The sequence below is a fragment of the Chrysochloris asiatica genome, unplaced genomic scaffold, assembly GCF_000296735.1.
Source record: "Chrysochloris asiatica unplaced genomic scaffold, ChrAsi1.0 scaffold00249, whole genome shotgun sequence".
Taxonomy (NCBI): Eukaryota; Metazoa; Chordata; class Mammalia; order Afrosoricida; family Chrysochloridae; genus Chrysochloris; species Chrysochloris asiatica.
Window position 1 is genome coordinate 1973128 of NW_006408767.1, and position 15243 is coordinate 1988370.

A 15243-nucleotide genomic window follows, 5' to 3' on the forward strand; every position below is an offset into this window, starting at 1 on the left:
TGTTCTTCAAGGTAGCATAGTATTCCATTGTGTGTATGTACCACAGTTTGTTTATCCATTCTTCAGTTGATGGGCACTTTGGCTGCCTCTATCTTTTTGCTATTGTAAATAGTGCTGCTATGAACATTGGTGTGCATATATCTTCTCATATTGTGGCTCTTTTTTCTTGTGGGTAAATACCAAGTAGAGGAATTGCTGGATCATAAGGTATTTCTATTTTGATTGTTTTTCTAACATTGAACCACCCTTGTATTTCTTTTCTGAATCCCACTTGGTATATGTCTTAGTCTGGGTTCTCTAGAGAAAACCATTGAAGCTTGTATATGCATATATATAACCACTCTATGCACAATAGCAATGGTCCTGCACCATCCTTAGAATTATTGTTACTTTTGGAAAAAAAATATACATACATATATATGTGTGTGTGTGTGTTTATTGTTGTTGTTAGGTGCCATCGAGTTTGTACCGACTCATAGCGACCCTATGTACAATAGAACAAAACACTGCCTGGTCCTGGACTAACCTCACAAATGTTGCCACGCTTGAGTCCATTGATGCTGCCACTTGGCCAGTCCATCTCGCTAGAGGGTCTTCCTGTTTTCTCTGACTCTCCACACTACCAAACATGATACCCTTCTCCAGCGACTGGTCCCTCGTGATAATATGTCCGAAATATGAGAGACAAAATTTGGCCATCCTGGCCTTCAAGAGCATTCTGGCTACACTTCTATCACAGATCTGTTTGTTCTTTTGGCAGCCCATGGCACTTTTCAATATTCTCCTCCAAAACCATAACTCAAAAGCATCAGTTCTTCTACGGTCTTCATTATTCACTGTCCAACTTTTGCATGCATGAGGTTATTGAAAATACCATGGCTCGTGTTAGGCACACCTCAGTCCTCAAGCTAACATCATTGCTTTTCAACACTTTAAAAAAGATCTTGTGCAGCACATTTGCCTAATGCAATACGTCCTTTGATTTCTTGACTCCTGCTTCCATGAGTGTTGATATTTGTTCCAAGAAGAATGAAGTCCTTGATAACTTCAATCTATTCTCCTTTGAGAAGATATTATTTATCGGTTCCGTGGTGAGGATTTTTGTTTTCTTTACATTGAGATGCAATCCATACCAAAGGCTGTGGTATTTTAAGTCCTCTTCACTTTCAGCAAGCAAGGTTGTCTCATCTGCATACCACAGGTTGTTAATGAGTCTTCCTCCAATCCTGATGCCATGTGTTTCTTCATGTAACCCAGCTTCTCGGATTATTTGCTCAACAATACAGGTTGAATTAAGTATGGTGAAAAAATACAACCCTGTCACACGTCTATCTTAATTTTAAACCATTCAGTGTTCCCAGTTCTGTTTGAACAACTGTCTCTTGGTCCGTGTACAGATTCCTCATGAGCACAAGTAAGTGTTCTGGAATATTCATACTTTGCAATGTTGTCCTTAGCTTTTAATGATCCACGCAATCGAAAGCCTTTGTGTAGTCAGTAAAGCACAGGTAAACGTCTTCTGGTATTCTCTGCTTTCAGCCAAGATCCATCGGACATCAGCAATGATGTCCTTCATTCCACGTCCTCTTCTGAATCTGGCTTGAACCTCTGGAAGTTCTCTGTCAATGTATGCTTGCAGCAGTGTCTGTATTACCTTAAGTAAAAGTTTCCTCGCTTGGGATATCAAAGATATTATCCAATGATTTCCGCATTCCATTGCGTTTCCTTTCTTTGTAATGGGCACACATACGGATCTCTTCCAATCTATTGGCCAGATAGTTGTCTCCAGATTTTTTGGCATAGATGAGTTAGTGAGTGCCCCCAGTGCCACCTCACTTTCTTGAAAAATTTTAATATTTATTCCATCAATTCCTGAAACCTTATTCTTTGCCAATTCTTTCAGTGCAACGTAGACTTCTTCCTTCAGTATCATTGGCTCTTGTTCATATTCTACCTCTTAAAATGGTTGAACGTGTATAATTGCTTTTAAGTTTCATTGAATCAGGTCCAACCAATAGCAACCCTGAATAGGGGTTCTTAGGAGCAGCTGGTGAGCTTGAACCACCAACCTTGCGGTACAAAACGACTTTACAGTCCAGTGCATTAACCCACAGTGCTATACCAGGACGTGTGTGTGTGTATGAAAGAGAGAGAAGTTTATGTTGAGGAAATGGCTCACACAGTTGTATAGGCAGGCAAGTTCAAAGTCCATGGATCACATGTTAGGCTGGAGGCTTCTCCTGGTAGTTCCAATGCCATTTCTTCCTCAGAAAGGTTTTGTGGCTCTGTGTTTAGTTCACTTATTTAAACTACTCTGTCTCATTCATTTGTGTGTGTTAAGATTGTATATTGTCTTCAAGATGTCTTTGTGATGTTGTACTTGTATGTAATTGATATTTTATGTTGCTTGGTTTTCTCAGATTTTGTTTTGTTTTGATACATTCCAGTGAGCAGTGGAGTTGTGTTACTCTGCTCACTTGCTTGGAAGGACATAGGCGCTTGCCCTCTGTCTTCTGGTGGGTGTGATGTAGAAATGAGTGTGTGAGCTGTTGTCTGTTTGCTTTTTTTGTATAGCAATTGAGGATGGGTTGAAGTAATATCTTTAGTCATCTTTCGTTGATTAGGCAATATAGGAACCAGTGGTGCGTCTTCAGAAAGTGTGGGTATGGTTGGGCAGTATGGGCACAGTACCATCTGTTGGATGTGACAAAAAAATGTGACTAGAAATAAACCGCAATTACCAACAAGTAAAATAAAAAGATAAAAAAAACAAAAAGCAAAGAACTAGATGGAAATACAAGCAAGTAATAACAAGAAAAAATAAAAAATATTTTTTTAAATACAAAGAAATAGAAAAAACTAGGAGGGGGAAGAATAGAAGGGAAAAAATTAAGAAAAAATGAGAAAGGAAAAGTAAAGAGAAAACAAATAGTGGAAGGAAGGGAAAAAAGAGAAGTGAAACAGAAGAAAAGAAAGACGAATGAATGAAAATAAAAAGAAAGGTGAACATTTGTGTGTGGGGTGCAGGGCACTCAGTTGGTGCACTTGCAGGCCAAGGAGGTCACAAAATTGGGTCGGTGGTTGGAATCAGGATGCCTGGGTCCAGAAGGAGTTTCTGCCCAGGAGATGTCTAGACCAGGGTACCTGTCCCTAAAGAAATTTCTGCTGACCCTTTAGGTGGGGGGATGTTGGATACATATTACTGGTCCTGGAAAGGGTTCCTGCTAGTCCAGGGAGTGGAATTGTACTGGGGAAATTGTGCCGGTCATGCATTCCTTATTCTGCTGGTCTTAGGAGGCATGGGATGATGTGATGTGCGCCCTGCCTTGTCTTCAAGGTGGAGCGTGAGTTATGTCAATGTGGGGAGGGTATCACAGGCTGCTGCATGGGTGAAGTCTATCAGTATTTTTGGTCAAATGGAGAAAAAGAGGACACTTCCGGTTGCCAGTCTCTGCTTGTAGTCTTAGGTAAAACGGAGCATACTGCCCCAACTGGAATGCTTCTTGCAGAAGTTCAAAATGACTGTGCAGAGTCAGGTCAGCTTACACTTCACCTTTCTGTTGGTGTCATTCTTTATTGTTTTTGTTCCGTTTTGTCTTCTAGTCAGTATTTGATCCCCCTTTCTCTATCGTTTCCTCCAAAACTCAGGATCCCAATATTACCATCCGTATCTTTGCTGTAGAGGGTCTGGGTAGTGTGCCTAGTCTGCCATCTTGCCACAAGTGTGTCAAAATATAATTTTTCGATTTGGTATATTTACTCTTTTAAAAGAAAATTCATGGTGTGGAAAAGTAGAATCACAAGTGTGTAATTCTTGTTAAGCTTAATTGTTTTTATGATAGTATCGCAGAATACAGAAAATATATTGAAATGCTAATCTTTTGCTAAAGATAGTATTCAGTGTTATACTCACATGTTTTTTTGGTTTTGTTTTTTAATGTTATATTGTGAGTTATGTAATAGGTTACATGGGAGAACATTAGCTTTACATTCATCCGTTCCTATATCGTTTCATTGCCATGGTTACAGCCCCCTCCATGCATCATCAACCCGTCATCAGCATATAACCCCTCTCCCTCACTGGGTCTGGAGTCCCCGGCCACTCCATCTCTCCATGTCATCATCTCTGTCTCCATCTCTGGCATCACTGCTTCTCTGGGTAGGGTCCTGCACTCTGCTCTTCTCCCTTGATGGTCCAGGCACCTCCACTCCTAGACTGCAAAGTCAATCACTCCCCTCCTTTTGCTACAAAACGTCTACCTTGACATTTCCAACCCCTCACAGTCAGTCCTGAAAACAATTATTCACTACTGTATCACAAGAGACCTATCCGCATCTTCTTTCATCAGCTCCACCCAGACAGATTGGATATACTACTCAGTGGAGATTCTACCTTCCTCCACGCCCTTTGGATCTAGGTTCCCTCTTGAGAGCTTGTAAGCCAGTCACTTCTTGCCTTTGTAGTCCCCCCATTTTGGGTAGCCAATGTCCAAGTTGCCCATCCCTGTCTACCCTGTGAATTGAGGGGGTGGGAATGATCCTCGCTGTAAAGATTTGTTTCCTCTTTTGAGCTGCTGCATCCATACGTGTAGGTCAAGTTCATCAAGTTGTGTCAGATTACTCTTTTTTTCCTCTTCTTTCTTCTTTTAGTTGAGTTGTGATCATCCAGCCATTGAAGCCAGGTCAAGTGGGTATTATCTGCAAGTGTAGGTGTTCTTATGCATATGCCCTCTCTTCTTATCAGCTGGACGCTTCACCCTTCACTGTAGTCCTCTGTGGCTATGTCACTGACTCTAGGCCCAAGAGTCCCCAGGTCTTGCCACACTGCTGGCCAACCAGGTCACCATCCAGGTTCACAGAAGTCTATTGAACGTTGTAGGGCTTAGCTTGCAGCTTCATTGCTGTTTTTCCCTCACTTCCCCATATCGGTGACAAATGTGGTCACCAATCAGAGTGCAGGTCTACTCGTGTATTAACATTGAGTTTTAGTCTTGGAATGGGCTTTCTCCTGAGGGGACCCGACCACTTGCCTGGATGTCTCCTGGGCGAGCAATTTGCTTGTTCTTGTAGTAATCAGTTGGACTGCCATTATTGTTTTGTTATACTCACATGTTTTTCAAGCACAAGTATCTGTAGTTGTTTGTCACTTAAGGTAGTTGATAAAGCAAAATTTCTCCTTCTTTGTCTTGCTAACTTTTCATTTTTTACCAGTGAACAGCTCTGCGCTTTTTGTTACTGTGGTGAAAAAAGTTCCTTAGGACAAGGAGACTTGAAACAATTCAGTTTAACACCTGGATTTATCTTGCCATGGAAAAGCCAGCCTTCGGTGATGAAGGACATTGATGACAACAGCAGTGAAACCTGTGAGAAAATACAAAACTCAGCACCACGAAAGCAAAGAGGACAGAGAAAGTAAGCAATGTTGAATTCAAATTGTTGGATGCAAATATGGCTATGTATATTATATTTTCATTCCAGTGTGTATGAATATATAATTAGTGTTACTATTAACTAGTTTCTCATATTCTACTTGCTTAGGATACTTTCTGACTCAATATGAATCCAATGAACACTTTCTTTCCTCAAAAATAATAATAATTTTTTAAAAAATCTTGCTTTTGGAATAAAAATTTAAAGAGTATAGCCTAAATTGACAGGGAATTCATGGAACTTATTCATAAGTGGAAAAAAGATAACATAGATTAAAGAAGTCCTTTTCTTTGTCTGAACAAATTCTTAATTGTAACTCAATAGCAAAACTAGAAATATTATAAGATATTTAAATAGCTGTGTATGTGTTTGTATATTCTTGGGAATATTGTCATTACCTAAATCTCTTGTCTAATATATTTGCTTTCTGGTTTTAATCTTTTTCTGTCTTTCTTTTTTTAAGTTTGTTTACAGTTTTATTTAAGGATCATCTGAATATGTGGACTTGGCTCTGCTGGCCATTGGAATAGAAGTTTCTATAGTCAATGAGAAAGTGTAAAAATTAGTTTAGCTTAGAAGCTAACCATCTTTGCCCCTTGAGGATAATGATGTAATCATCCAAGTGCTTATCTGGCTTCTTTCCAAATTTAAGTACTGAAGCATTATTGTGTTGTATTCATTTGATTGGTTCCTTGTTTTGGACTGCTGCCAGTGCTTTAAAGACCTGAGTAGGAAAGGAAACAATAACAAGAAGGAAAATCTTCTTAAGAGAATTTAAGGTGGAACATTTTAAGGAGGCCTGTCAATACTATATTTTAGAAGTTATAGCTAGATCATATAAGAGTTGTATCAATTGAGTGCTCACAACTTAATACCATATATCAACTATCAGGAGACTTAGTAATGACTGTCAGTCATCAGCAAACTTAATGGATTTTATGCTCTGCCCTGATTAATGATAATTAATTTATAAAACTATTTTGTGAAATATAGTTTGGGTTCACTGATTTTCTTTTTTATAAGCTGAGATAAGTTTTGTGAAAACTTTTATGGACTAAGATAATTTCATAAAGATAACCTTGGTATAATGAAAGTCTTTGTATACACTTAGTATTTACCAAGTTGGTAAGTAATAGTAATACTTTTGGAACACGTTTAGGTGTAGAATTAATTTAGACTGGTAATAATTACAAAATATGTTATTAATAAATTATAAACCAGATAAACTCAATTTTTTTCAAATCTGAAAAGGAGGTTTAAAAATAGTTTTCCCCTCTTAGTTTTAATAAAAGAATATACAAACAGTTGTTTTCTTCTTTCCTTTTAATTTATAGCTCAAAAATTGGGAGATTTATATTTTTGTTAAGCTGGAGTGCTGTCATCCCTAGGATTGACACTGACATCCTAATGATATGGTACATACTTAACAACTGGTCTAAAGGTTGAATTTGATCAAGCTGATGGTTAGGAACTTGTTAGAAATAGACCGGTTAGTCATTCCATTGATCCTTGGATCCCTTCAAATTGCAGAGAAAATATGTTAAAATAATGCATTAGTTTTTTTTAAAGATGAATTGTTAATCTTTTAAAACAAGTTTTCCCCCTCTTCCTAATAAAATAATAAAACTTAGTAATAAAGATTATGTTTATGGGAATGGAGTTTATATTACAGGAAAACATTTATTCTCATTTTAAAGTGTGCATTTATAAAAGGAAGAATCAAAAGTTTAGCATAGCATGCTAAACGTTTTTTAAAAAGTGATTATTTTTGCATTTCTAAAAATAATTACTGATTATTTTTTAATATGGTTTGATATTTAAATGTACTTATTGAAATATGTTAATACTTCTTTTCTTTCAATGATTCCAGGTATAAAAAAGTTTAGTACCCTGGTCATTGTGCTGATTTTCTCTTAATAGGAATCATGATAAATATCCAGCATACAGAAGTGCAGTGAGTTATGATCTATATTCAATAGTGATTTAATCCAGAATTATGAGCTTAAATAACTATGATATCAGGAGATTGAAGTTTTAGTGGCAGTCATCTGATTTCCCATATTTTATGTTAAACACAATAGTAATCTCTGTTTACGTAATGAACTCAAATAATACCTGAAGTTGAAAGCCTGAAATCTCCCATTTGGTGTACAGCTTATTCAACACCTACTTTTATACTATATATAGTTTTTGCAATTGTTTTATCTTTCTTAATCACCTATGCCATTTTGTAGTTATTTTGTTTTTGGATTTTACATCTGATATGTGAGATAAAGTCTTAATTGAGAATACTTGCAACTTCATACCACAGACCAGCTGTTGAGTTTTGTTGAGAGGGGTGGGGGGACCATAAAAGTGCTATGTATTCTATTCCCTCTGCCTCTCTCTTTACATTTTATATTGGGTTTTCATTTTACCTGGAAGTAAACCTACTTGATATAAAATTAGTTGTCAGTTCTATTGTTACAGTCCTCGTTTAAGATAAAGCAACTAAAATTTTTCTGTTTTGGTCATCTTTCCTTTGTAAGCATTTAAGACCGAAGGGAATATTCACTTTGTGTGATACAAATGGTTCCTGACTAGAATAGAAGGTGTCAGTTTTTAATTTGTTTGATTTTTTTCTGAATGGAAAAATAGATTTGTAATTGTGACTTTTAATACTTCCTCATGGGTTTGGAGACTTAATCTTTTTCTAGTTGATGCTTATATGATACAGCAACCTACTTTTATATGATACAATGAATAATAACACATTGTAAAAGTTGTTTCATGTTAGCTATGCCTAATTAAAATTGTTGCAGCAGTACATTACCTTTTTATAAGAGAAAGCAATTTTCTACATGCTACCACTTTTATATCTGTTTTATTTTTTTATATTTTTTCAGAGAACGATCTCCTCAGCATAGTATGATATCATGTGTAAATGCAAGCACCCAAACTGCTTCAGATGATCAGGCTGGTAAATTATGGGATGAACTCAGTCTGGTTGGCCTTCCAGATGCCATCGATGTCCAGGCCTTATTTGATTCTGCAGGTAGGGTCATTCAGTAGTTACCTCTTGATTCAGCAAGCATTTTATAATTTAATGAATTAGCAACTTAATAGTAAATACTTTTCATCCAGAAAGAATTATGATCATGTTATAAAGCTGTCATTGCTAAGTACGCCTGGTTTGACATGAGTTAAAATGATCTGAGTACAACTAGCAATCATAACAATTTATTTACCATTTGGATATTGGCAACACTTGGCTGAACGCTTTTGTAAGTATTGGCATTTACTCTTGTACAGAGGATGGTTAGTACCATGCTCTTACAATTGAGGAAACAGAAAATCTTACAAGGATATTTGAGAACTTGAAGGGAAAAAAGTGTGGTAGTCTGGGTCTATTTAATGTTGAGGTGAAGAACATAGATCTTAGTCATGTAAGTGCCTATCATAACACTTATAATATGGTGATATTGGGGCTTCAAAGAAATTTCATTCTACAGAGTTATAGGTTGGTTGATCGTGGTTTAAGTATTATATGATGAAGTTAAAGATTGAACTATTATTAATTATGGATTTGTGCTCTCACTACAAGATAGATGGGAATATAGGAAAATGTATAATATATTTGCCCTAGATCGGCCTTTGCCATCCACTAAGTATTAAGCAATTTTTCTTGATTTTTCATGCAAGATACCAAGTATATCTTATAATAATATTAGAATAAAATGACAGTAAACTAATTTTACTTGTTGAATTACAAGTCAGACATATGGATATTTTGTTCTTTCATAATTCCTTGTTTTCTAAATCAGTAATTTTGCTTGCATCAGAATTGCCTGTATAAGATTTGTTAAAGCAGAGCTTGCTGGGCCCCATTGCAAGAGTTTTTGATAAGGTTTATTTGGAACCTGAGATTTTCTCATAAATTCCCAGGTGATATTGATGTTGCCTGTTTAGGGTCTGGACCACATTTTGAGAACTGGCAATTTAATGGCATCACAAATATGGGTAGTCCCCGACTAACGACGTATTGATGTACTCGAGTTATAACAAACTGCACTTAAGATCGTCTGATTTTTGGTATGTTTTATCATTAGTAATATGGATAATGTTGCAGCATGTAATTTGCTGATGTTACCATTCTCAGATGTTCACTAACAGATTTACTGTTTTAAACACTGCCATATAGCAGACTGGTCTGGTCTACAAGGAAGTTGATACTGGACATTGTCAGAAATAGAAAGTTGGGTAATATTTAGTTCTAACGACGTACGGCAATTGAACTGTGCACCTGTCAGACAGGTGGTAATAACTGATTTCATTGTAGACCAGTCTATAGTGTGATGTTATTCAGTGTTTTGTGCTATCAGAAAGATGCATCATTTGTTAATATGAAGCTGAGTTAAGTTTCTCACATTGTAGCACTTACACAGCTTTTACCTCCAATAACGTATTTAGAAAAATAAATCATCATAGTAAATAAACCAAACTCAGTTGCCACTGGGTCGATTCTGACATAAAATGACCCTGCATAAGGATTTCCAAGGCTTTGTGCTGCAAAGTGGCTGGTAGGTTGAACTGCTGTCTAGTGTTTATCCACCAGGGCTCCTTAAAAGAAGTTTGTTGTTGTTGTTAAGTGCCGTCGAGTCGGTTCCGACCCATAGCGACCCTTTACAGGGTTTCCGAGGGTGTAAATCTTTACAGGAGTAGAAAGCCTCATCTTTCTCCTGCGGAGCGGCTGGTAGTTTCGAACCGATGACCTTAAGGTTCACAGCCCGATTCGTAACCACCACGCTACCAGAGCTCCTTTTTAAAAGAAGTTAAGGCACTATAAATTAAAAAAAAAAAAAAAAGATGGTAAGGAAGGCTTGAGATAGAGATATAAAGATGAATATCTTTAAAGGCCTATGACAATGAGAACAAAGTTTACAACATAGCACATGAGGAAGGACTGTCTCTGTTGATCCTTATTAAGGATAAGAATAGGATTCTATAGTGATTTGCATAAAATCAGCAATTTCAACAAAGAAGTAGTAAGGACCACCCTTCAAGTTGGAGACGTTGCTGATTTTTGTAGAACAAATCTAGAAGAAGATTCTCATGAGTTTACTGACGATTCAAAGAAAAGCACAAAGCATTTTTTTAAAATCTGAAAGAACAGCAAGGAAACTGCTGTGAATACTTTAATGCCACCAGGGGCTGGTTTTGTCACTATGAATGCAGGAAGTGCCAATGTTGAAGCTGCTAAAAAATTGAAGCGTGCGGGCTGGACAAGATAATTGTTGTTGTTAAGTGCCGTTGAGTTGGTTCTGACCCATAGAGACCCTATGGGGTTTCCTAGGAGCAACTGGTGAGCTTGAACCGCCTACCTTGAGATTCACACTAACTTTACAGCCCAGCACATTAACCCAAATGATGAATTATGTCTTCCAGAGCAGATTATGTAGTGTTTCCAATCCCCAAAGACAAAGATCATGTTTATAACTACTGATAAAAGAAAGGACTGTGGTAATGAAAAAAATTAGGTATTCGACATACCTCAGAGCTAACTTATGATGAAGTTGTCAGAACAGAACCCCATTGTAATTTGAGGGCAATCTGTATAGGATGCCATTTTGTATTTAAGGAGTGGCTAAGCACTCAGCTGATTGAAAAGTTGGCAGTTGGAACCCACCACAGGAGAACGCTGTGGTAGTTATATTCTGTGCTATAGTGTTGCTACGAGTTGGAATTAACTCAACAGCTGTAGGATGGACAGATTGGATGGTGATGCAATGGTTAAGTGCTCAGCCGCCACCAAAAGATCAATGATTGTAACCCACCAAGCACTTCCATAAGAGAAAAAACCTGACATTTTGCTTTCATAGATTGTCGTTATTGTGTATAAGGAGCTCTGGTAGCTTAGTGGTTACAAATCGGGCTGCGAACCACAAGATCAGCAGCAGTTCAAAACTACCAGCTGTTTTGCGGGAAAAAGATGAGGCTTTCTGCTCCTGTAAAAATTTACAGCCTCAGAAACCTTGTACACGGTCGCTATGAGTCGGAACCGACTCCACGGCACATAACAACAACAACAATTGAGGTGATTCTGATTCATACTGAGTAGAATTGTCCATAGGGTTTTAAAGGCTGCAGTCTTTATGGAAGCAGACTGCCACATTGTTTTCTCACTAAGTGGCTGGTGGTTTGAATTGCCAGGCTTCTGTTAGCAGCAGAACACTTCACCTCTTTGTCACTAAGGCTCTGTTTGTAAGGATTACAGTCTAGAAAGCCCAGTGTGGGCACTTCTTCTCTGTCCTATTATTGTATTGCTGTGTTTCAAAATTGACTCAGTGGAGCACAATTATGCATTTAGAAATGATTTGGCAGTTTTATATCTTTATGTTTTAACTTAAATGCCTTTTAATGCTTATTCATTTACTCCTTTTTACATATACTATTTTAGGTGCTTGCTGGGCTCATCACCGTTGTGTGGAATGGTCGCTAGGAGTATGCCAGATGGAAGAACAGTTATTGGTGAATGTGGACAAAGCTGTTGTCTCAGGGAGCACAGAAGTAAGTGGAAGTAGTAACAAGTGTTTAAACCATTACAGTTTTATAATATTTACTCTGTTGCTGTGTGCCGTCAAGTTGAATCTTAGTCAGCGACCCATTAGGGTAGAACTAGTCCTTGATCATTTGTATAGAAACAGATTGTCTTATCTTTCTCCCATGGAGTGGCTGGTGGATTTGGACCTTTCAGTTAGCAACTGACCCTTTAACCACTTTGCTACCAGGGCTTCTTAACATTTACTCTCGTCACCATAATAATTCTCTTAATGAATTATTAATTTTTTTACTATAGAAACTTATTATTACTTTGTGTTAATGAGTGGTGGTGGTGGTATGCCATGGAATTGGTTCCGACTCATAGCGACCCTGTACAGGGTTTCCGAGGCTTTAAATCTTTACGGGAGCAGAAAGCCTTATCTTTCTCTCGTGGAACCACTGGTAGTTTCGAACTAGCTGACCTTGAGGGTAGCAGCCCAACTTGTAACCACTACGCTACCAGAGTTCCTTATATTAATGAGTAGATTGTGGAAATTGTTAGAATATAAGAAGTTATACAATAAATGTAAGTCTGTAAGATAAATGAGAAGTTATAAAATGTTTAGAAATGATCATTGCTAATCTGCTTCTGTTTACATAAGGCTACTCTTTAAGGCAAAATGATTTGGTGAAGATTTAAAATAGGAAAAGCACAGTTCAACAGATCTTTGATCCAAAGTGTGGACTAGCTTGGTTTGATATTTTAAAAATTGATTAAAATATTTCTTTACAATCAAGTTTGCAGTTCATTTCACCTTTTTGGCATTATCCCAAAGTAATAATCATATACATTCTGCCATCTTTTAAAGCTTTCACTTTGATTTTCATGTAATTTTGAAGAGTTGACAAAAGTAAATGCAATAGTGACCTCATATCTATAAAAGTAATGAACCCAATAAAGTGAAGTTATTTGATACCTTCAAATTCTCTTTGGTTTTGGCAAGTATTTTGGGAGAACCAGTTTTTCAAAGGAAAATTAAAATCAGAAATTTGACCATAGAAGTTATATGGGCTTTGCTAGATTTTATATAGGTAAGGCTTTCAAATGGTTACAGCAGCACATCAGCAGGGATTTGCCAGAAAGTCAAGCCAGACTCAAAAGAGGATCTGGAATGAGCAGTAATCATTGCTGATGTCAGATGTATCTTGGCTGAAAGCAGAGAATACCAGAAGGATGTTTGCCTATGTTTCACTGACTGTGCAAAGGTAGTTGACTGTGTGGGTTATAACAAATTGTTGATAGCATTCCCAGAAATGGGAATTTAAGAATACTTAATTGTGTTTATGAGAAACCTGTTTGTAGACTAAGAGAGAGTTCATACAGAACAAGCAGATATTGCATGGTTTAAAATCAAGAAAGGTGTACATGAGAGCTGTTATCCTTTCACTGTATTTAGTCTGTATGCTGAGCAAATAATCCGAGGAGCTAGACTGCATGAAAAGAACACATCATCAGCCTACTACAATATGCAACAACACAACCTTGCTTACTGAAGTGAAGAGGACTTGAAAGAACCTTCAGTATGGATTATACTTTAGCATAAAAACTCAGAAATCCTCAGAATTGGACCAAGAAGTAGCATCATGATAAGCAGAGAAAATAATTGGTCAAGGTTTTTAATTTTACTTGAATTCACAGTCAACACCCATGGAAGCAATAGTCAAGAAATCAAATTGGACAAATCTTAGGGGACTGCATTCGCACTTTCCCGTAAGTAAAAAGAAAAGTACTAAAGGTGTACATTACTCAAGTTCCGTCTGTTCATATGCATACAAAAACTGGACAGTGAATAAGGTAGGTAGAAGAAGAATTGATGCATTGGAATTATGGTATTGACAGAAAATATTAAATATATCTTGGACTGCCAGAAGAATGAACAATACTGTCTTGGAAGAAATATGCCCAGTATGCTCCTTAGAAGTGAGGATGGCGAAACTTGATCTCATTTACTTTGAACATGTTATCAGGAGGGACCAGTCCCTGGAGAAGGACATCATGTTTGATACAGAGTCAGTGAAAGACCATAATAAAGGTGGATTGATAAAGTGTCTGCAACAGTGGGCTCAGACATAACAAAGATGGTGAGAATGATGCAAGACCCAGCATTGTTATGTTCTCTGTACATAGGGTCACTGTGAGGCAGAACCTACTCAAGGGTATCTAACAACAGCAACAGGACTTTAAAAACTATCTAATTCAGACGGTTTTTCAGTTGTTACGATAATTGCTTCTGTTTCCATCTCCCTATTTTTTTTGTGTGTGCTTTTTAACTTTTGATTCTCATTAAAATCAGACATTAAAATAAACCAGTTAGAATCAGGCCTTTCAATCATGTTAATATTTAAAATGAAAAGTATGTTTTAAATATGTTTAAAAAATGAGAGGAAGAGATGGAAAATGTAAAGCAAAATTCTAAGTAGCTGGGGAAGGAGACAGCAAAACGCAGAGGAGAGGGCAACAGTTCTTGGAGCGTGTTGGTCGGGCACATCTTTTAATCAGACCTACTTGAACGTGTGTTTTCATTAAACATTCTTATTGGAATATTTATCACTTTATTTCACATTTGTAAACTTAACACTTGTTAGGATGAGTCTTTTTTTTAAGATTTTATTGTACATTGAGTGATAGTTTACATGGGAAAACATCAGTTTTGCACTTACCCTATCATATTTCTTATCATTGCAATGATTGAAATCCCCTCCACTATCACCATTCAACAGTATTTGCATCTGTTCCTTCTGTTTTTTGTTTTTGATGTACACAAAACCACTTAGGAATATATAATCATTTAAACAACCCAAGGGCACACTTTGCAAACCAGCCTCCTGCCTGCCTACGCACAACCTCTTTCCATGAGTCTAGAGTCCTCAGCTGCTCTAGCTCTCATTGTTGTCATCATCTCAGCCTCTATTTCTGGTGTCACTGCTTCTCTGGATAGGGGCCCACATTCCGCTCGTGCTCTTCTCCCTTGATAATCCAAGGATCCTCTGTTCCTGGAATGTAAGATTAACTACTCCCCCCTTTATATTACAAAAATTCTTACCTTTACAGTTGTAACAGTCACAATTAGTCATGATATTACTTACTAATGATATCTCATTGTTGTTTTGATTTGCATCTCTCTAATGGAGACCTGGTAGCGTAGTGGTTACGAATCGGGCTGCGAACCTTAAGGTCAGCGGTTCGAAACTACCAGCCGCTCCGCGGGAGAAAGATGAGGCTTTCTACTCCCG

The 15243-nt window shown here is 37.3% G+C and overlaps 1 protein-coding gene across 1 annotated transcript in view; it reads left to right on the forward strand.

The window, feature by feature from the left end:
- Positions 1-15243, forward strand: part of KMT2C (lysine (K)-specific methyltransferase 2C) — a 364954-nt gene that overhangs the window by 115346 nt on the left and 234365 nt on the right. Inside the window, exons 3-5 of the mRNA XM_006873669.1 lie at positions 5212-5412; positions 8316-8464; positions 11867-11976. Coding sequence (XP_006873731.1) covers positions 5212-5412; positions 8316-8464; positions 11867-11976 — 460 coding nt within the window. The remainder of the gene's footprint in view (positions 1-5211; positions 5413-8315; positions 8465-11866; positions 11977-15243) is intronic.